Source organism: Plectropomus leopardus, chromosome 17, assembly GCF_026936395.1.
Source record: "Plectropomus leopardus strain MGB_pleo_1.0 chromosome 17, ASM2693639v1, whole genome shotgun sequence".
In the NCBI taxonomy this organism is placed as follows: Eukaryota; Metazoa; Chordata; class Actinopteri; order Perciformes; family Serranidae; genus Plectropomus; species Plectropomus leopardus.
The window spans coordinates 20,027,110-20,049,594 of record NC_142192.1 but is presented as its reverse complement, the minus strand read 5'-3'; the positions used below and the strand labels follow the sequence as shown (position 1 = coordinate 20,049,594).

The window sequence follows — 22,485 nt, the reverse complement described above, 5'->3', positions numbered from 1 at the left end:
CATAGATGATGATTGGTGAAAACAGTGCCAAACATATCATCTGCCATCTGCCCGGTACAGTGTAAACTCACTCACAGATTCATCTGTGAAGAGAACACCTTTCCAGAGTGCCAAATCCAACATGAGTGCCATCAAACATGAGTAGTTGCCCACTCAACTCAATGAACTGCTGTCATGTCAGGACCCTGGCGAGGACGGTGAGCTTGCAAAGCTTCCTTGAGATGGTTTCTGATGGTTTGCGCAGAGATTCTTGATTGGTTTTAGAGTGGCCTTTCATGGTGCCCGACCAGAGGCGCAGCTATGTCCTAATGATGCTGTTTAATCAGTATCTTGATTTTCCACACCTGTCAGGTGGGGGAAGTGCTTGCTGACACAGTTTTTAGCAAATCTGAGACCACAAGTTTAGGAGAAATGAGTCTCTGTGTCTTAAGTCTGTCTCCCACAAGAAAGACAGGGAAACAGATGGCCTGAGAGAGGACAAAATTTGGTGCCCACAAACACAGATAGGTTCTCTAATGGCAACACACACACACACACACACACACACACCTGGAATCAGTTTCTTTGATCCACAGTAAATGTCTTTTCTTGCGTATTACAGTTTTAACCTACATTTTGACAATATGAATCAGAACTGACCTGCTTGCTAACCCTACTTGGAGTGAGATATATTTGGATTTTGAAGGATAAAACTTGGAAACCTAAAACAAATTTTAATATTCAAACAATTACACAAGTACACAGACAATTAGCGCACAGCACTGTCCAAGTTGAACGAATGATGTTGAGAAGAGAAAAGAGAAGAGGAGGCGACAACAGAGTGCCTGCAGAAGGAGGTGGGTTCTCCATGATATGCGAATCTGCTGTTTTCAGGTGTGGTTTTGATTATCAAGTAGCTGTTTGTGCCAAAACCTTCTAATGTTTCTGCTCTAGTTATTTGTGCAATAAATGCTTGTCACACAACAAGGGGACAAACGGACTAATGAGAGCTGCATACCCAGCTGAACGTCACATTCAACCATTCACCATGGAGGCAAAAGAGCTCTGTGAGACAGAAACAGCAGAACTATAGCCTGGGATCATTAATCTTTAACTTATTATTCAAAAAATGACTTGAATGTAATATACTGTTGTTCCGTTAATAATGTGTCCCTTTATGTTGTCTAGTTTAATCATTCCCACACAAAGGAGCGCTCTTCGGTCAGAACAAAAGGGTCCTTTCAACTCTCCAAATATCTTCCGTAACATCAACTTCACTGCTTAAACTTGGAAAGATTAGAACCGTGTGTATAGCCTGAGGCCAACAGCTGATTATATCTGCTGAGATAAAAATAGCAAGCTTATTAGTCATTTGACTAACTTTCACATTTATGTACTCCCTCAACTGCCATGTAGTCCAGATTCTTACAGAGCATCAACGTAACAAACTCTGGCGTTTGTGACAATTTGATTGATTGCAAATATGTTTTATTTGGGCATAAAACACATAAACATAGAACGCGAGATAAGGCATGTGTATTTGTCTGACATCTTTAAATCACAGAGTTCTTATATGGTAAAGAAACATCAAAAACATCAGCTATATAACCCAGTCTGATTCAGGCTGGGGACTAAATTTTACTCACCTACCCTCTTTGTCCCCATGTTTCCTGTCCTTTTTCTTGCCTCCACTGTCACAGTTGACAGGTCAAATGCAAAAACCATATATTTCAAAATTGGAAAATAAAATAAGATTTACTGACATAAATTAAACATGAGTAAAACAAAAAAAACCAAAAACAAATAAATAATAGACAAACTAAGGTGGATCCATCATTATTATCAAGTCATACTATCAATAAATCACTTCAAACTATCTTGTGTGCTACAAAATCTTCTTTAAAGACTGTTTTGATAAAAACATTCTGAACCTAAGAGTTACATTGTACTGTAGGTTTTTCTGGAGCTTTCAACTGTATCCCATAGCCTTCTTCAGCTAAAGGAACTGGCAAAGAGGAAAGCTGTGGGATAGCAACAACCTTTTTACTGTTAGTTTGTGTAGTAGTTTGGATATTTTCTGTATCCTTCTTGTTGACGTTCCCCGATGCCGCCGCTAGGTTGTCAACATAAACACACGGTGGGATGATGCTGCTCGTGGTTATGTTTAGGCAACAACATCACACCCAGATGGGAAGCAAACATCTCTCTCTCTCTCATTATATCATGTCGTTACCGGCAGCGTTTCAACCTGACACCGTCCTGATGCAGACACAACAGGTTCCATCCAGCCACGTTTTCAAGTGAGGCCATCTGCAGACATACAATAACACCGAGACTGGTTCTGTCCAGCCGTGCTCTCTCCTGATGCCATCCTTTCACGTGGATGAGGAAGGTCACTTTTAGGTTGCAGTCTTATGCCAATAGCACTGTCAAAGTGGCGCTATTTTAGGAGTTCGGAATGAGAACGGGCTGCACTTTCAGTCTGAGGCCTCCAAACAGGTTCATCTGTCCCTGCATAGGGTGAGTTTAAAAACTCTGATAGAAAGTCCAGTCCTTTAGCTGTTTTTCTTCATCCCATTAAGTTTGTATTGTTTTCAAATTTATAGTGTTTTAAACTCTGGGCATAGCTGACATGATAACACAAACTCTATGACCGATAGTATTATTATTATTATTATTATTATTATTATTATTATTATTATTATTATTATTATTATTATTATTATTATTATTATTATTATTATTATTATTATTATTATTATTATTATTATTATTATTATTATAAAGATTCCAAACAATAGATACATATATTTGTATCTGCACTCAGTTAATCCTCCCTTGACTATTCCATCCTTCACCTCACATAGTAATTATTTACTGCAACAGTGACTCGGTTTTACACTGAAAGCTGAGACCGGACGCGGTCTTTGCTCCCTGCTCACTTCACACAGAGAACCCCTCCCATTCTGCCCATTCACTCCTGTGCAGTGTTTTATACTGAAAGGTAAAGATGCGAATTCACACTGCGACTTGTACATCAGTGAGCGGATACTTGAGCAGGCAGGCTGCCCTCACAGCCTGTCTGAACTGCTTCATGTGATATGAACGTTTTCACTTCACCAGCTGATGACTGTGTCTGCAGGTGAGGAGACTTGTAACGCCTGTTGCTCTTATGCCTGTCTGCTGTATTATGTTTGCGCTGTCTGTCCTCTGCATGCTCGCTGGCTTTATCCATTTCTGCACGGGGGAATTGTTTTTTTTAATATATATTTAATCTATAATAAAGATATTGGAGGATTATAAATGTGCAATTGAGCTTGGCATTTTGCATTCTGTTTTTTCTCCCCTCACAATTAGACAACATTAAGCTTTGATTTGGTGTCGGCAGCTCAGGTAGATTGATGCGTGATGTTTTCACAGGGAACGTCCAGCCAGGCGCCATTTAAAAAAGCACTATTTTATGTTTCTTTGGTTGTTGCCGAAATGAAACAACATATAAAACAAAACCAAATAAGGATTTGAAATGTTAAAAGGCCGTACAATTATTCGGCGTGTAAATTAGCTACATTCAGCTCTTCATTGCTATGCAGAATTCCCACTTTATTCCCGCTTCGCCTGCAGTTTCCTACCATATTTCTCCAATAAAATGCACAGCGGAGGGCGGTAGCGACCAATGCGAACCATTCATAAAAGTTAAAGTGCTATTTAAATAATAGTTTCTGGGTGTCTAAGATGTGTGCCGAAATATAATGTGGCCCCTATAGATTCAGAATCTGAGTTAAAGTCAACAACACGTACAAGTGATGCCAGCCAGTAAAGATGTATATATGAAAACGCTAAATATTTAAACTGAGTTTTGCGTGACGTTCTTTCCATTTATGAGGCGTATCGGGGCCACAGTTGAGGCGATGTTAAGTTTATTGGACTGGAAATGCCGATAACATTAGGTCTGTTTGTGAAGCTAATTGTTGTGTTATCTGCTGCTGTTTGCCCAGCTCATAGAAACGACAGGCTGTGTTTGCAAAGCCATGTCTGTCATATGATAGCAGAGCTTTAAATCACATGCATGCGGCAATTCAATAGTTGTGTTAAGGCAGGGAGGGTTTTTTTTCTCCACATGTGGCAACAGCTGGACCTCCGGGGGATTCTCGGTGTATCCCTGCAGACCTCAGGTGCATCCCGGTCAGAGGGGGTTGTGTTGATTCATGTTTGGTTATTCATAGAGCCTGTCACATTCTCAAGGCGGCAACCAGACCCCTGTCAGACGAGGTAAACCCCACAACAGTTATGGAGTCCTGTCTCACTGGAGCAGGGAGACAAGCTCCATTCAAATCTGCCCCTTTAATGTTTTATTTTTAGGCTGAGTGCCAATTGGTATTCAGAACCACATATGCTATTAGTAACTTTTGGACATAGCTGTTTTTTCTTATGGACCCTGGCAGAAGATTGTTGGAATAACAGCAGCATTGACTACTTAACAGTGAAATGATTAGACCATAGTGCTATTGTCTTGTGCTTAATAAAGGCTGAAATTTACGAGGTTTAATCTTGATGTGATTGCCAACATGAAAGGCACTTTACCTTTATGATACAGTTTGTGCAATAGCATGTTTAGAGTATTATTGGTGTACTGATTATTTGCAGATAAGGGGACTTTGTCTGGCACTGCAACTGTCAATTATTTGAACTATCATTTTTTATTTTTTATTTTTGGCAGAGGTCTTGTTTTGTCTGAATTTCCAAAGCCCAAAAGTAACCTATTCGATTCATAACATATAAAATCAGAAAAGCATCAAATCTTCTATCATAATAGCTTGCAAATTAATAGTCAAAAAAGATTAATCAACTTATCATTTCAGCAAAACTTGCCGTGTGAAGCCTTTCTATGATATGGGGTTGTAATGGTATTTTCATGGTACCATACCATCTCAGGAAATATAGTGGTTTCATGGAATATCATCTTTAAAACCAGTTTATATCTGAAACCTTAGTGTGAAATGACATGTTCACAGTGGGTTTCATCATTGTTTGCATGTGTAGAGACATGCCAAACTGATCTATAGATAGCTCCAATTTCCAGCATTTCCAGTGATTATATTGCACATAAATACTGTATATAAATGCTTATTATTTTTGCTTTCCCAGTGAAGTGTTTAGTGACTAAAATGGCCAGAGCCAGGATCTGAGAAAATGTGTTACATTTTATTTGTTCAGTTAAATATGCAGTTACATTATCAAAGCGTTGAAACTGTCCAGATTAAAATTCGAAATCATAAAATGTTTATAGGGCTGGATTTCAAACTTCAGTACATTTTTTGGTGCAGACTGAAATGCATCTGTAGCATCAAAAAGAGTTCCAAGTATCAAATGCGTCGTCAGATTCTTGTTTACTTTGATCGCATGTCTGAACTTTAGCCTAGTTAACAGAGCTGTTTAACACTGATGCATGGAGAAGTCAGCTAAGTTCTAGTAAACAACAACAAAAAAGGTCCAATCATGTCTGTACTCCTCAAAGTTAAGCATCATATAGGCACAGATAATGACACCTAAGGCCTACTGTATTTATTATATTTTTGTGTGAATAGAAGCAGTGATAGTAGTCTTATTTAGGTATATCAGGTCTAAACATGTTAGAATTGTTTTGTAAAATACTCATTAAGACTCTCTGTCATGTTTTTACGTATCATATTCCACATGCATTTTTACATGTAAATGGTCATAATGAAGACTACGGCAAAAAGCATTCGTTTTTAGCAGCTGCAGGTAAAATGTATCAGTAATGAACCTTTAAAAACCTACTTTATTTGTCAAAGCAACATTATGCAATCCAACTTTTAGTTTTAGTAGTAGTAATGTTAAAGTTGCCACTGCCAGCTGCAGCAAGGGGTTGTCTGCTCTCAACAGACAATAGATAATAGTTTAAATAATGCTGATGAAGTTATTTCAATGAGGCCAAAAATTGTCAAATTCGAGGCATTGTGATGTGTGACTACTGAATACATATTAGACTATATGTCAGCTTTGACTATCAGCTGCTGCTTTTCTAGTTAGGGTTATTTACTAACTACTAACTTGATGAATCTTTTTTTTTTTTGTTGCATTTTTTTTTGCAAGGAATATTTAATTATTAGCTAATATAAAATCCTCATATCGATTGGGCTGTACTGCTGCTCTTTAAAGCTGCCTTAATTATTGTTTTTCTTCTTTTTTTTTGGCCACTTGAGGGCAACAAAACAAACAAAACATTGACAGTGTGACCATATACAGTTCTTATTGCATGTATTGTTGCCAAATGCGCATCTGGGAGATGAGCTTGTATTTGGATTATGGTATTCACATACAATATTTGAGTCAAAATTCACTCTTCTTTTAGTTCTGTGTGGCCTTCTGAGAAAAATATCTGGCACTTTAGCATGCTAAAGGCTCCACATTGATCACTAACTTTGTCATTTTGCTCATCGTTGCTCAGCAGGCAGAGTAGAGAGGTTTATTGGAGCATCTTTACAAAAAACAGTATACTGCTGGTGACACTGAAAGGCCAAACATTACACATGGCCATTTGATGCATTGTTAGTATAATATTGTTGATTAGTGGACCTTTAAGAATGAAGTAACTGATAAAAACTATGGGTTAAATTAGTAATACCATGTGTAATCCCCCCAAATCTATAGGAGCTGGTTAGCTGTCGTTATCTTTTAAACATTTTAATTCTAATAACATTAAGCCCATCAGTCTTCCCCTCCAATGCTTTCACACAGCCCTTATTCTCACAGATGAGGAGGTCTGACCTTTGACGATCTAACCTGCAGTGAAGTGTCTTTGCTGTGAGGTTTTGGAGGCTGTGGTATGTCAGCTCTGCCAGCCCTGCCTTGCCGTTTTAGTAAAGAAAACAGACTTCTTACCAGTAGGCTAATAATTCTTTGATTGCGAGCCCCTACTTTCTCAGGAAAAGCACAAACATCCTGATTGCAGGCAATTTAGATGCAGGAAGAAAACTCCTTATTTTCCTCAAATTGGCTTCCTTTGAAAGCAGAGCCATAACAGTCAGCCATTACCCAGTGGCAGAATGCACAGACGGTTGGTGTGTGTAAATCAGACCTCTATATCAGAATCAGAATCTGTTTTATTTTCCAAGTGCATTTACATATACAAGGTATTTGACTTGGTGTTTTGGTGCAAAACAACTAACATAAAGGAAGAATAAAAAATATTGAATTTAAATAGTTTAAGAGATAAAAATATAGACGCAATTTGAAAATATAAAAATGAAAAAAACAGAATAAAGCACACAAAATGTATGTACAAAAGGTGCAATGGAGGAAGTTCACATGTGCAGAAGTTGGTTTTACAGTGCAAATATCTACAGTCTAAATAAATAAGTTAACTGACAGTGTGCATGTAAAAAAAATCCAGTCCAGTGTCCGTTAATGTAACGCATAAAAAACTTATTTAGCCTAACATTAATATATTGTTTTCAGACTCTGAGGCTGGATTAGAGCCTGTGTCATGTGGGCGGTGGAGAAGGGTGGGGAGTATTGTTTATAATGATGACAGTGGAGGGGAAGAAACTGTTCTTGAGCCTCTTGCCAGAGGGGATGGGTCTCGAAAAGTCTGTGTCCGGGGTGAGAGGGGTCAGCCACAATTTTGCCTGCGTGCCTCAGGGCCCTGGAGGTGTGTGCAGGTCATGGATTGATGGCAGGTTGAAGTCAATCACCCTTTCTGCAGCGTGGATGATACGCTGCAGCCTGTTCTTGTCCCTCACCGTGACTGCAGCGTACCAGATGGTATCGGTTTTCATTTTAAGCATGTCAATATTTAGCTGATTTGTTGTGCAAATTGTGATGTGTTTAATTGTTTTCTAATTTACACCAGGTCATTGGCATAGTGACAGTACTGATGTAGTAATCCTGATCGAAGCTTAAATGTCCAAACTATTTTGTGTTACTGTTCCAATAATGTCAGTCATTATACTTTAGGGCTTCAAAAACTGATCTTTTTGGCCACTTGGCAGCAGCAGAATAAATTGTAAACACAAAACTGACATATTATCACCCTATTAACCCTGTGAAACCTGAACAAATTGGTTTGATTTCTTTCAAAAATCACAGAAAGACGTCAATGGGCATCTTAACAGGAAATTACCTAAAAATTTGCAAGAAATTTGAAAAGTACAGGTGCTCCTCTCGCTATTAAACTCATTTTAAGTAGTGCACAGCGTGCACCACCAGAGCTCAGTCTCTGGTCTCTACTGCTGGAACAAGCAGCATTAAATAACTAATTAAAACCAAAAATTAACAACCATCAGGAGGAAATACCTACAATGGCAAAAACAATCTGTGGGCAAAATCTTTTTGCTTTGGTATTTTACCTCGAGTCAGTCACCAGGGAGTGATCAAAATGTTTCGGTTTGACTTTTGGTGACGGTCATGTTGTCCATCTTTATTGTACTATCTATGCATACCCAGCTAGCAGGGAACATTCCCACAACATTGGCTAATGTTACCTTCAAGTTACAATAATGTTTTAAAGAAAACATTTTAACCTAATGTTTAAAGAACATTTAAGGATGTTTTATCATTTCAAAGAATGTCCCTCTTAAGTTAAACGCTAACTAAGACATAGCGTTTTAACTGCATCATAGAAGAACATAGAATCTTCTTTTATTAAACGTTCCCACAATGTTATATGAGAACAAGGAAGAACGTTTTAAAAGCAACATTCAGAACATGTTATTAAGGCCTGAGATTACAGACATTTGTGACAAAATGTAAACAAAAAACTTTTTTTTTTTTCATGTTTAAAGAGGATATTACCCGAACTTTAAGAACGTTCTTGGAACTAAAAAAAAACCTTGCTGCTGAAAACATTACTAAAACATTGCATTTGTTGTATTGTACCATTCTGAGAACATTTTTAGACACAAAAATTACTAGCTGAAGAGACACTTTTGCATTTAGACATGGTCGGACAATATTTTGTACGGACCAATTAGTTAGGCCTATCATCATATTGACATTATTATATTTACCTAGACATGTTTTAAAATAAAACTTCACCTTTCAACCAAATTTATCATAGAAACAAAAGATGTTTACACAGTGTGTGTACACAGTTCACAGTCTGTATCACCTTTGAGTTATGGTTTAGCAATCCTGAAATCCAGTAAAAAGAGTTTCAATCTTAAACCAAGTAAGCAGAGTTCGTGTATTCCTTGATGTCTTTTTTAATTGCCCACAGCAGAATTGTTCTGTCTCTGTGAATGGGCCATTTAATTATTTTTCCCATGCCAGCCTTGAATCATTAGGCACCTTAATTTACTGCTACATAATCAATGAATAATTGTGGTAGGTTTCATAACCCAGGCCAAGAATCCTTGAAATACTGCAAAGAAAAATTGAACTCTTGCGTAGGCGTTGTTCAGGAACCTCTGACCTGACACAGGAAACCACTCGGTTGCACGCACTGCTTGAAATTCTGTGTAGGAACACCAATTTTCTTCCTACCTTCCAAAAACATTCAATCTCAGAGTATTATACAAATCCCCATGTGTAAGGAAGCATCTGGTTATCCTGCTGTATTCAATTTGGGGCTTAACCAAACGGTAGATGTTGGATTTCAGATACTACAGCTTGGGTTAGTTTTAAAAACAGCAGAAGTTTTAGGCTGTAGATGAGATGAGATGGTGTGAGACTGTAGTTCAGAAGGTTAAATGGAATCGTGTTTCACAGGGATGGAAAGGAGAGAGTAGATTGTTCTCTGTCTCAAATTAAAAAGAACCTCTCTCAATACCCGCACGGCAGTTTTTTAACATCTAATATCAAATGCAGAGTGATAGAACAGAGGTCACAGAGGTCACACTGTCTCACTTCAGGCTGGCTTTTGAAGTCTCCCCTGCTGCATCTTCCCTGCTCCACAACAGGCTGTAATTTATATGTACGGCCTGAACATGTAAGCCATGGAGTCAATTCTGAAAGACAGAACACCTCGTTCCTAGACATCAACAGCATAAAATAGGTCCTTTTCTGCCTTCTAAAATGACCAAATTTAAAGCTAAAATGATTCATATGAGCATTTTCTGCAACTAAAACTTCACAGTTAAAGGGCAGCTCCATTACTATATTTTGCTTATTTTTGGGGGGTTTTATTTCTTTATCTAGCTTCCCAGCAGTGTTCCTCATATTTGGAGATTCAGATTTTGGTCTATGTATAGATTTTTTCAGCCTCAAAATGCTGTTTCCCATTGTTTGACTTTGTGCTGTTATGGATCTTTTTGTGCTTGTATGTCTCCTTGTGAGTGTTATGTGTCTCTTTGAGGTAATTGTAAGGGGTTTTTCTGTTATTCTTTTGTCATTTTGTAGTTATTTTGTATCTCGCCATGTTGCACCACCATGTTTCTACAATAGTCTAAAATAAACACACCAAAAACTGGCTTTAGGGCCATTCATGTTTTTGCATCAGCCATCATAGTTAGAAGCCCAATCGTGATGAGGATGTTGATTGATTTCTAAAACTGCTTTATTCTGTGTTTTTATCGGTTTGAATCACCTGGTCCATTTGTTTTGCTTAGGAATAGACCTCTGGGAATAATTTTTGGTAAAAATTGTACACTCTGGACCTTTAAACAGGTGGATTTTTATTTAAACATGTGATAAACAAAAACTAAGCTAAGAAAATGTTCAAAACCAGATATTGGCACAAGACACATCTGCAAGCCTTGAGCTGTTTAGGACCATACTCTACAACACGGCTGTCGGTAAAATACACAGAAATAAGACTTCACACAGAAGCATATTCTTGTCATCTAAAAGCACCCTCAAGTTAATGGCTCCAAATTCCATCTGACAGCTCAATTTTTTGAGTCATGCTGGCTGTGGGGCTCAAGAGAAGGAAATGTTTTGGCGGTCCATCACTTTGGTCCAGACTGAAATATCTTAACAAGTAGCAACAACACTTCTATGCTGTGCTGCAGATGAATCTTAATAACTTTGGTTATTTTTTTCCTCTAGTTCCACCATGAGGTTGACATTTGTAGTTTTGAGTGAAATGTCTCAACAAGTATCAGATGTATGGTCATAATATTTGGTACAGACATTCATGTTTTCCCCAGGCTGACTTTTAATACTTTGGCTGCTTTTTTTTTTAAAAAAAGATTTAATTCATCCCATACTTTTTTGGCCAGGTTGTCTTGTTTTTGTAGAGCTTTTGATTAACAAGTGCCACATAACTTTCTCGATAAATATTGTGTTTCCTTTGACCCCCTCATCATAAAAGCCAACCCTGGTATAGTCAGTTCAAAACTCTAAATTTGGACTATAAGTAGTAGGAAATGTTGGGTTTCTTTGAAATGGCATTAAGACATCTCCATTACTTCTTTATATTATCAGAAACTAGGGCTACCCCCTGAAGGTCGAACATTTGAATCATCAGTCGGAGATGCCTCAGTTCACTGAGATGCTGATTTTGTCAGTCAGTGTGCTACGCTCTGTATTTTTGGGGAGGTTTGGTTCCCCAGATTTAGTTGCAGAATGACGGCTCCTCACTTACACGGAGGAGGATAGCCTTTGCTTGGTCAGGCTCTGAGATAAAGTTACCATCTGCCTTCTGCTTAGAAGTGGTGAATTTACAGCTCACAGCAATTTAATACAGTACAGTCTTTGGCTTTTGCTTGATACCTAGTTTCAACAAAAACTTTGCTCATTAACTATATTAATTGAATGTTGTTGTCACACTGCATGTCCCGCCACAACCTGTTCAAACTCCATTTGGAAGAAAAGGAGGGAATAGTCAAATATTCATGATAAGGCGAGAAGGAAATCCAGGCACTCCAAAACGCAAAAAGCGAGGAGGATTTACCTTAAAAAGCCTTTATTGTAGTGGCTAAATAATTTAAAAAGCCAACATGTTTCGACCAAACACCGGCCTTTGTTAGGGCTTCAAAAACAGTCAATTATTCATATGGAACATAATTCTGAGTTAGGTATAGCTCTTTTAGTAACATTCTCAACAAAAACTGAGAATTAGGATCCTCCCCATTATATTTCAGTTATACTGTTCTCTGCTATTTTCCCCCCTCACTGTGGATCCACTTTTATTTCAAATGTGCCGTGCACAAACAGGTAGGTGAGATAATTTATGATCATGTCTGGCAGGTTTAATAGATCCAGCACAAAACCTGTTTCCATACAGCAACAGGTTTTGTCTCTTGTGGCAGAGCAGCAGCTGGATAAACAGCTTGACGGTGGCCTGGGAGCCACTGGTCCTCACTTTGTGGCAGAAAACAGATGATCCCTCGCCTCTCCAGTTCCTCATAGGCTGTTGTTAGATATTATATATTATTGCATCTTTTTTTAATCCTCCTCAAGGTCTCAGAAAAATCTATTTGCCTTGCCTTGAAGTCACGCTCCCTCTGTGTGTGTTGTAATCCGAGCTTCTTTGTGTTTTGCTTTGGTAAACCGGTTCGGCCTTGTCTGCATATTAATATATGTGGTCTGCCCACTGGCTAGCTCTTTGCTGCCACTTTACACTGCGCTCATACAACGGTTGCCAGTGGTGGGATAAGTACTTTTACTCAAGCACTGCACTTAAGTACAGATATCAAGTACTTGTATTTAACTTAAGTCTCTTCTTTTCATTCCAATTTATACTATTACTCCACTACATTTCAAAGGAAAATACTGTACCTTTTACTTCACTACATTTATTTGAAAACTAGTTAGTTACTAGTTACATTACAAATTTAGATTTTTGCATAAAAAGAGTAAGCAAAGTTTATAAAATATGATAAATTAGACTCCTCAATAATTTTACAAGAACAACTAAAACATTTGATCAAGTAGCTGATTGACGGAAAAGTAACTGGCCAGTATTTTTGTTGAAACAATTTAGTCATTTTCAAATTTTGAGTTTTTGAGGAGCGGTTTTTGTTTTTTCTTTATTGGATACTTATACTATAAATATTACATGCTCCTGATTATACTTACTTTTACTTAAGAACCATTTTCAATGCAGGACTTTTACTTGTGACAGAGTATTTTTATAGGGTAGTGTTAGTACTTTTACTTAAGTAAAGAATCTGCATAGCATACTTCCTCCACCACTGGTTACTGCTAATGCTGGGATAGCATCATAACGCTCTCTCTTCAGTTCCCCCCTGGTTAACACCTTATCTCATGTCAGCACTGTTGCTGTGGTTTAGCGCCATTATTTAGCACCATTAGCTGCTCCCCCCCGGGAATTTTAAATCGAATTCCTCTTAGCCCTAATGTGTTTTAAACTTTAAAACATATCACTTTCTATGTTTTATCACATTTTTCCTAAAAGAGAGTTTCCAGGCTCAAAGTACAGTAATCGTCAAAGCTTTCATGAAAGAATACGAACATTTATTATGATGTTGGAACTGACGAAGAAAAAGACTCTTTCAGGTCCTATTCAGTGGCTGTTTCAGATAAGTTTTATTCACTGGGTAGTGGACACATACAGAACATTGCAGTGATTAGAGAAGAATAGTTGAGCACGTGCATTACATGCTTCTTTCTGTGGATGATGGTATAAAGGACACTGAGGCCTGGGTGTGTTTGAAAATGTATTTTTTTCCTATGTGTTTTTGCCTTTTGTCTACATGCAAGCTGGATCCAACTGGAGTGGAGTTTGAACTGCAAATGAGTTTTTTTTTAAAAAACACTCAGAACAGTCTCAGAATTGAGCTTCAGATCGTTTTTGATCACATGATTAAGAGATTGAACACAGCTCACGGGTACAGATATTGATGCATTTTACTCGGATGATGGGGCACTCGTAAAAAATACACACTGTACCAGATAACTTCATCCAAGTACTCAGTTCAACCCTACTGAAAACAGACCTTTTATATGACAAAAATAAGAAAGTATACAGTGCAGGGAGAAGCAAAGAACTGAGTGGGCTTATTTGAAGCCTACACCCAGAAAAAAGGTTAAATTTCACAATGCAATAAGAAACACAAGTGTAAACACACAGAAAATGCAACGACAAAATAAAAAACAACATAAAAATATGTCTCAACTAAGTTGACATTTAGTGTGATGATGGATGTGGCCAAATTAAGGCCGGCTCTAACCTTGCTAAAAAGGACTTTTTACACGTTTACACATAAATGCACAGTTACTCTTCGACTGAGGAACAGACACATCATAATCTTCTGGTAATAGCTGTTTTTCAATGTTCTGATTGGCCAGCATCTCTTTCTTCTGAAAACCGAAAAAGGAAAGAATAAATGGTCTCAAAAATACCCATGTACGCGGGAACAAGGCGTTAATGTGAACACCACAGGTTATAAAGCTGTTATCTCTTTATGTGATCTGCTGTGAGACTGTGAGTCACTCTGACAATAAGATGTGACTGAGATCAGTATGAGGTGGATGATGTAGAATTAGTCACCTTTGTCAACCACAAATAAGTGCATGAATGTTTAGATAGATAATTTCAATCATGTTTATTTAGTATACATGCATATCATAAAAGCGCATCGTTGATGGCTGTTGTTTAGGCATAGGTGAGGTAGACAATGCCACCATTTGGAGGGTTACCAAAGGTTTGGGATTTTTTTATGCTTACGCCTAGGCTTTTTTGTCCCATTGATCCTTCTTTGTGCATTACACTGCTAAATAAAGCTAATGGTTGCACTGCAATTCACACCCTATTTGAGAGGGTTCTGCAGACAGATTGTGATGCTTGCCATCATATCATTAACTAAAGCTGATTTAAACTAATTTTATGACCCAAACAGTATTTTCTGACACAGCTGCATAAGAATCAGAGATTAATGAGGGTGCAAGAATGGCAGCTTTCCAAAATGTCCACTTATGTTCCAATAAAACGCTAAAAAACAAGGTAGACCAGACACTCATTCTTTCCCTTTGAGCTGCACACTTTGGTACTGTTGCCTTTGAACAGAATTCAGGTCATGGGAGACTTGCAGTATATATAAAATCTCTCCATTTAATAACAAGGCCCCATTGTTTATATAGTATGTTGCTTCAGTAAGACAGATTAATATGATGTAAGATGTAAGAACCTGAAGCAACATGCCCTGACCAACACATCCTTTTGTGTTGTTTTAACACAGGGATGTTTTCATGCCTCTGATACCTCTAGAGGCATGTCTGTTGTCTGTCTGTCCCATTTTTTTTTTGAATGCAGTATGTTTTTAGAACACTTTGATGGAATTTCTTCAAATTTGACACAAACGTCCACTTGGACTGAATCAATTATTTAGATTTTGGTGGTCAAAGGTCACTATGACCGTGCATCTGTCTCATTCTCGTGATCGCTACATCTCAGTAAGGCCTTGAGGAATTTTTTTTATGGCACAAACGTCCACTTGGATTTGGTGATCAACTGATAAGAATTTGGTAGTCAGAGGTCAAGGTCACTATGACCTTGCTTTCATCTCGTTCTTGTGAACACAATATCCTGAGAAGGCTTTGAGGGAATTTCAAGTGGTGCAAATGTTGACTTGGACTCAGTGATGAACTGATTACATTTTGGGAGTCAGAGGTCACTATGACCTGGTCTTCCCACTCTCAATTTTTAAAAATTTGGCAAAAACATCCACTTGGACTCAGTGATGTGATTTGAATTTGGTGGTCAAAGGTCAATGTCACTGTGACCTTGTGTGTGGCTCATTCTCAGAGCAAACCCAAAATGCAATCAGGACACACTTACTTAAAAATATGGGCTCCTTTCAAATGGCCAACAATCACATCAAGCTAACCCAAGAAATTTAAACAGCCGGTGATAATTAAAATAAAATGCATAAAATAACATGGGATAAAATTATTAATGGTTTGCCCTATTTATTCACCCTGTCTTTCTGTTTGATTTTGTTTCAGGCCTCAACGCAACATGATAACATCTTTTCAAACACCAGTATCTTCAGTGGGCAGACAGTGAGGACCAGTTGCCAAAATGCGATGTGTGTAGGGGACCAGTGGCGGTGTAGTGGCCCCAGGCGGGATGCTGCTGACAGCCAGTCAGTATGACTTTGCTGGACTTGTGGCTGTCGCGCTCCATCCCCATGTGCCTGCTCCTTCAGAGCCTTGTTCTCATGGCCCTGTGCTTCCCCTCGGCCAGCATGTGTCCCAAGGGCTGCATCTGCCAACGCGACTCCCATCTCCACGGCTACAACGTTACATGCAGTCAGTCCCGCCTCAAAGAGATCCCCCCCAGCCTCCCGGCCGACACTGTCCTGCTGAGGCTGGACCACAACCAGATAGGCGCTGTGCCCGATCAAGCCTTCCATGGACTCAGACTTTTGAGGGAGCTCAATCTGTCATACAACGCGGTGGAGACCTTAGGGGAAGGTGCCTTCAGTGGCATAGAGGCGACGTTACAGGTGCTGGACCTCTCCCACAATCGCATCACTAGCGTACACAAGGATGCCTTTGCTCGGCTCAAAGCTCGCGTCATTGTGGATGATAACCCTTGGCATTGTGACTGCGCCCTCCAGCAGGCCATCGGTGGAATGGCCCACAACCACGAGGCTGCCGCAAGGGTCCTCTGCAGGAGTTCGGAGCTTCGTGACCATGAGGGTCGACCTTTCTTGGCGGTGGACACTGACCTCTGTAACTTGGCAAAAAGGACCACAGACTACGCTATGTTGGTGACCATGTTCGGTTGGTTTGCCATGGTCATTTCATATGTGGTGTATTATGTCCGTCAGAACCAGGAGGACGCCAGACGCCACCTGGAGTATCTCAAGTCTCTCCCCAGCAAGCCCAAGAAACCAGACGAGGCTGACGACATAAGCACCGTTGTCTGACAGCAGCGTCAAAGTGACTCCATCCCACACAAACCTAAAGAACACCAAAATGTTTATTGTAAAAGGACCCCCATTTATAGTGTTTACTATTTGAAACTTTTAGGTGATGTGAGCATCAAATCTGCTGAGAAATCTTTGTATTTTGGAAATTCTGTTGTATGTCCGCACCAGGGTTTGTTCATGACTGATGTGAGATGGGAAGAGAGGGAAGGCCACAGAGTTGAATAGTCTAACACCAATATTATCTTTTCTACAAAAAAAAAAAAAACCAATGCATACGGAGCTTTGAAATTTGAAACTCAGGTTAAATATTGACATGATATGGATTTTTGTAGATGAAAATTTGGAATATCTAGAAATATATTTGTAAGACATAACACCCTAAACTTAATTTCCCAGAGCCCTAATTTTGGGATCTTAAAGCCCATAATGAAATGCACATTTCAAACACTTGCTAAACCAACCGCATCTGTCATGCCCATTAAAATGTAATTTTGAATATTTATATTAGAAGTTCTGCACAGAAATGTCAACATTTCTGAAGCCATGGACTGCTTATGAAGACTATTTGATCTGTACATTATGTAATACGTAGACCATTAAAGCCTTGGATATGGGGTATGCAGATACGAGGTAGTCTTTTCTCCCTGTTTGCCTTCAGCTGTGGTAGCCTGTTCTGATATAGACAAATCAAATTGAAGACAAATTTAACAGAGGCAGTAGGCACTCACTGAATCATTTAATAAATTATGTCACGGCTATGAAGAACACTGGACCCCATGGAAGCCCATTTATGTCAAGAAAAAAAAAACGAACTGAAAGTAAAGAATGATTAAAAATGAAAAATACTCAAAATTATTACACTTAATAAAGATTAGGTTAAAAAATATGAGTTACTCAGTCAAACGTAGACTTGTATGGAGTCAAAATTATGAGATATATGGTGTCAAAATAATGTGATCCTAACTCAGAATTGTCATATATCAAATCACTTTAAAATCTTGTTTTTAAAAGTTTAGAGCCAGTTGTTTCCAGAGATCACTATACTGCAGTCTTGCCCACATTAATCTGTCAACATTTTACATATTGCTTTTTTCCACTGATGATGTGTCTTGTCATAGGGTGTGTGGTGGAAAGAGCACATTATGTGCACATCATTTCACAAAATGGCTAGTACAGTAGAAAATACACATTTACTACTGCATTTGGTATCTCCCTAAATAATTTATATAACCTAGCATCTCAAAATTAACTTAATTAATTGACTTACTCTTGTAATTTTGATTTACCATCTACTTTTTTCATTCGCATTTCTTTTTTTTTTTTCTTTTCCAGGAAAGAATGGGCTTCCATAGCATCCTGATTGCTCAGAGGTGTGGGTTATTTTCAGATAACCACAATTAGCTGACGCAGGGTTCTCACTGACATTTCAATTAATTATCTTCACTGGATCGAGGTTGATTTCAGCTCTTGCGAGGCTACAGCTTCTCTTTGTTGAATTCAGAATGTAATTTTAATTACAAAGTTAAACAAGATAGTGCCAATAAGCAGGGTAATGTACTCCAACTTGTGCAGCTATTGAACAATAATGCACTCTTTGGAGGCAAATATGGATGTTATTTTTCAATAATAGCATTGTGGATTATATGTTTTATACAGAAATTTGACAGCCACATTCCAATCCCGATTATGATTTGTTTTGAGGCTTGAAATAAGTTTTTTTAGCTAAAATGACATGGCAAATTGGTGGCTCCTGTGTAGCATTGGGCCTCATCATCTGCAATCAGCAGAGGGTTTATGAGGGGAACTTATCAACAGTGGTCACTATTGCTGCCATCATCTCAAAAAAGTTCTGTCGAAGAACATGACTTAGTTTCTCGTCATAAGGGTGCTATATACCAAATTATTTGATTTTAACAAGAAAACTTTTATCGTTATAACAACATTTCATTTTATCTTATCTTATCATATCATTAATCTGTTATCTTTACACAATATCATACACATACCCACTTAGCTAATTAAAAATATTTTCAAATTATGTTATGAAAATATACAATCAAAGCCTGAAAAGAAGGCAGGAACCTAAAACAGTTTACTGCCACTTATTAAAATAACGTAAAGTTACAAAATCAATCATGAAAAACTAGTCACAAAGTTTTAAAAAATGGTAAACAAAACCACATTCTTACTGTCCAGCAACCAAAAGCCAGATGGAAGAAGCTCTGCCTTAATCAGCATGTTAATATGCTTGTCTGAGTCACCTTCAGTGATTACTTGCTTGCAGCACATACACTTTACAAGCAATAATGAGGGAAATACAAACTTTTTGTACAACACTTTGCCTCTCAGGCAACACGCAAGCTGCTCTACTTTCTTGGTTGGGGTCGTTAAGGCTGTATGCAAGCTTTGAGGAATACTTTAGACAGTACTCAGGGCTGATAAAGGGCCCTAAAATCCTCTGCATTTTTGGGTAAAAAATAATTAATTGATCTGGTTTGATTTAGAAATACTTCTCATATCTCAATTGGAATAATACAGCAAAAGACAGAAATAAAACATTTATTGAGTCTGAAGGTTCATTGCTTATTTTGGGAATAGGAGAACATTTTATATAGTATAACCTACACCCTTGTGTGTGATAACAAATGTGTCTTAAAAAAAGCGATTTGTTGTTATAACAAAAAAGTTTCCCTTTTATAACTTAAGAATTTGGTGTGTAGTAAAACCCAGAATAATCTGTCAGTAATACATGATAGTATATTGTTATACATACCATACCAACCTACCATACAGTGAGTCTTTGCTATTAACAATTCTGCCACTATCCACAAATCCATCAAGGATTGCTGCTAACAGTTTAAAAAAAGATTTTAATGCCCTTAAATATCTAATATAAACAAGTTTGACTTTTGCAAGACGGAAATATTTCAGTGGTCATATCAATGTTTATTTAATGTTAATGTTTATTTACACTAGATTTACTTATCTGCCTTGCAATGATATACTTTTTCACAAACTCTTACAAAAATTAATATAACATTTGTCAATGAGGAATATGTAACACCATGTAGTTCTTAAAAATATTGACCTAAAACAGACCTAATCCTACAAAAAGCATCAGCACAGGGTTGCATGCTTTAAATCTATGCCTGTGTTCAATCTTATTTTGCAGTACTTAAATTCCATAAAATATGCTCATACAATGCAGAAATCTTGAATTTGAAAATATGTCCCCATGTTGGAAACAGAACGGTACATGTTATATTACTTTAGTTTATGGTGCTATGTGTAGCAATTATTTCAGATTATTGTCAGTACAGCGTTTCAGATTCCTTCCTCTCCCCTTTTACTTCATTACCAGAGAAGACAAAATATAGGAGAGAAACATGGTGTCCCAGTTCAGCATCAGTCTCCTCTTGAGTCTGCAAAACAAGTCCAGATCTGCTGTGGGTTGACAAGGTGTGTCCTATTCCAAGGGTTCCTCCAGATTTAGCCAAGAGCTTTCTTGGCCATTAAAGCTTTCCTTTTTCCTAGAATTTGGAGGATATCCAGTGTATCCCTCTACAGAAACCCATCCCTTAAATCTCAGTCACTTTCAGCTATTCAATATTTAACTATACATGCATTACTTTGGCTTTAAACTGCCATTCTGCTAGTACGTGCATGTGCACGTGCACGTAAATTTAGTTTTTAATATTTTTATGCCTTACAACATTAGCAAACCTGGTATAGCTAGCTGAAAGTAAATGGTATCCAATGTATCCATTGTTTTTGAATACTATGGCATGAAACAGTAAAGAAATGAAATTGATGAAGACCTTGAATGTAAGGGAATTGAAACAGTGTATTTTCTATAGAATTTTTAAAAGGGGCACCAAAACTGATCTTAAAATGAGTGAGACAGTTCATTCTTGATCTTGGGAATAGTAATTTCCACAAAATAATCTGAACTCACACTCCAATTATTAGCTTTTTCAAGAGATTTTGATCTCTAGTCGTCATCAGTCATCCAAATGTGGCCGAACACCCTTGAAAAAGCTGGTAAAGTGACCATAAAATGAGATTAAGGACCGTCCTACTTGATGTTTTGGGATCCAAGGTATTTGGGAATGGTCTAACATCTGTAGAGAGGGTGTAGCTGGGTTGTACCTTTAGTTTGCGAAATATATGTTTGTTCTTGTTGTCTTTCGTCAGTTGTAGTCAATCAGAGTCAGTCTTTGTATATCTGTACCGATCAGAAGTAAGCACAAGACTAAATGTCAGTTTCGGTGAACTCTTCTTGTTGATGTGTTGTGGTCACTCCAGTCCTTCAGAATCAAAACTGTTTACTGTTACCATTTGCCTTCACTCGATTTCATTCTTACCGGACCCTTTTAAGGGGAGGACAGAATTCTTAAAGGTGGGGATGGCAGACTATACGATCATCTCAGTCATGACAAATCAACGCAAACATCCCTATTCAAGTCAAGCTGCCAGTGCATGCATCATTTCCCTTTAATAACACTGTGTACACTAATGTTCCTAGCAGCGGGTGAAGAGAAAATTGACGCTGTCATTTTCTCAAATGGCCTGCCTTCCATCACAGCAGCTGGAACATACGACCAGAGAAATCCAATCCATGAAAGATAAGACTGATATGTAAAGGTACAGGAAAGTCACTAAAAAGCTCATTTCATAAATACTACTTTAAATAATGATCTAAACAACTCTTGCACAATGAAATGTTGGATACTGGGTGTTGCTGGTATATTGTGAAATTTCCTCTTAGTTCATGTTTTAATTGTCTGTCATAGAATTTGTACAATAATGGTTGTTAAAATGACGTCTTAGGGGATATGCAATGAGAATATGTAGGTAGAGAACACTAGAATCACATGTAAATAGGAACGTTGATGTTGTGTGAAATACTTGAAATCCCTTTAATTAGTTGTTCTTGAATGTGCTAAACCCCTTAGCCTTGTCTTGTAGAGGCAACCTCATACTCCTCATGACAGGATCAGGATAGAATACAAAATGCATGTACAATGTAATGAAGCACAGTGTAGCCAAGGACCCGAGAGTATTTCTAAGTGCCTGAATACTTCTCTTACCATTTTATTTTTTTATTTACGTCTTCTTTCTGCACCTCTGGTCTTTGTTCTGAACACATAAGCCTCCCTTAGTTTAGAATACTCACTGTTTAGTAGATTTGGCGATTTTTATTTTGCAACTTAGAAAAATCGACGGAATCAACCATGCTGATGTAAAGAGCTGTTCAACTAAACTACACTGTACCATATCACAGTTTTCCGTGCACGACAGGGTGTGATAGAATAACTCACAGCGGAGAATGAAAATGTTAGCTCTGACTATCATGGTTGTGTTGTAATGGCATGACATACAGAAAATGAAATAAAGGAGGTATGCATTGGCTTGTGGTATATTTTCTTTCTCTGTTAATTTAAAAATATACAGCTACAATAGCATTAAAGTAATAATTTTCCCTAGGAATTGGTAGTGAAACATAGGGTCCAATCTTACATCCAGCGCAAAGCAACACATAGCAACAGTGCAACTGTCATTGCTAGTTTCAGAACAAAGCAGTTGTCATTTTCATAGCCAGCATATGTTTTTTTAAGTAGCAAATGTACTTCCCCCTCATCCGTGTGCCCATGAGCTTGTAGGTATTAATATGAGGTGTGGTCAGGGGTATTGTTATCATATT

General features: G+C 38.0%; 1 protein-coding gene across 2 annotated transcripts; it reads left to right on the top strand.

Moving 5' to 3' along the window:
* Positions 1 to 575: 575 nt before the first annotated feature.
* Positions 576 to 22,191, top strand: lrrc3b (leucine rich repeat containing 3B). 2 transcript variants are annotated; one of them, XM_088090571.1, is made up of 2 exons: positions 576 to 836; positions 15,850 to 22,191. In XM_088090571.1, exon 2 carries the CDS (start codon positions 15,996 to 15,998, stop codon positions 16,776 to 16,778), a length of 783 nt encoding a protein of 260 aa, XP_087946697.1. In that variant the 5' UTR covers positions 576 to 836; positions 15,850 to 15,995; the 3' UTR covers positions 16,779 to 22,191. The 2 variants fall into 2 exon arrangements, with proteins under 2 accessions (XP_087946697.1, XP_042362705.1); XM_042506771.2 differs by lacking the exon at positions 576 to 836 and adding an exon at positions 2,927 to 3,121.
* Positions 22,192 to 22,485: the final 294 nt, after the last annotated feature.

Bases quoted from the DNA above. Each gene is read 5' to 3' on its own strand.
- lrrc3b (XM_088090571.1), top strand. From the start codon at position 15,996: ATGACTTTGCTGGACTTGTGGCTGTCGCGCTCCATCCCCATGTGCCTG.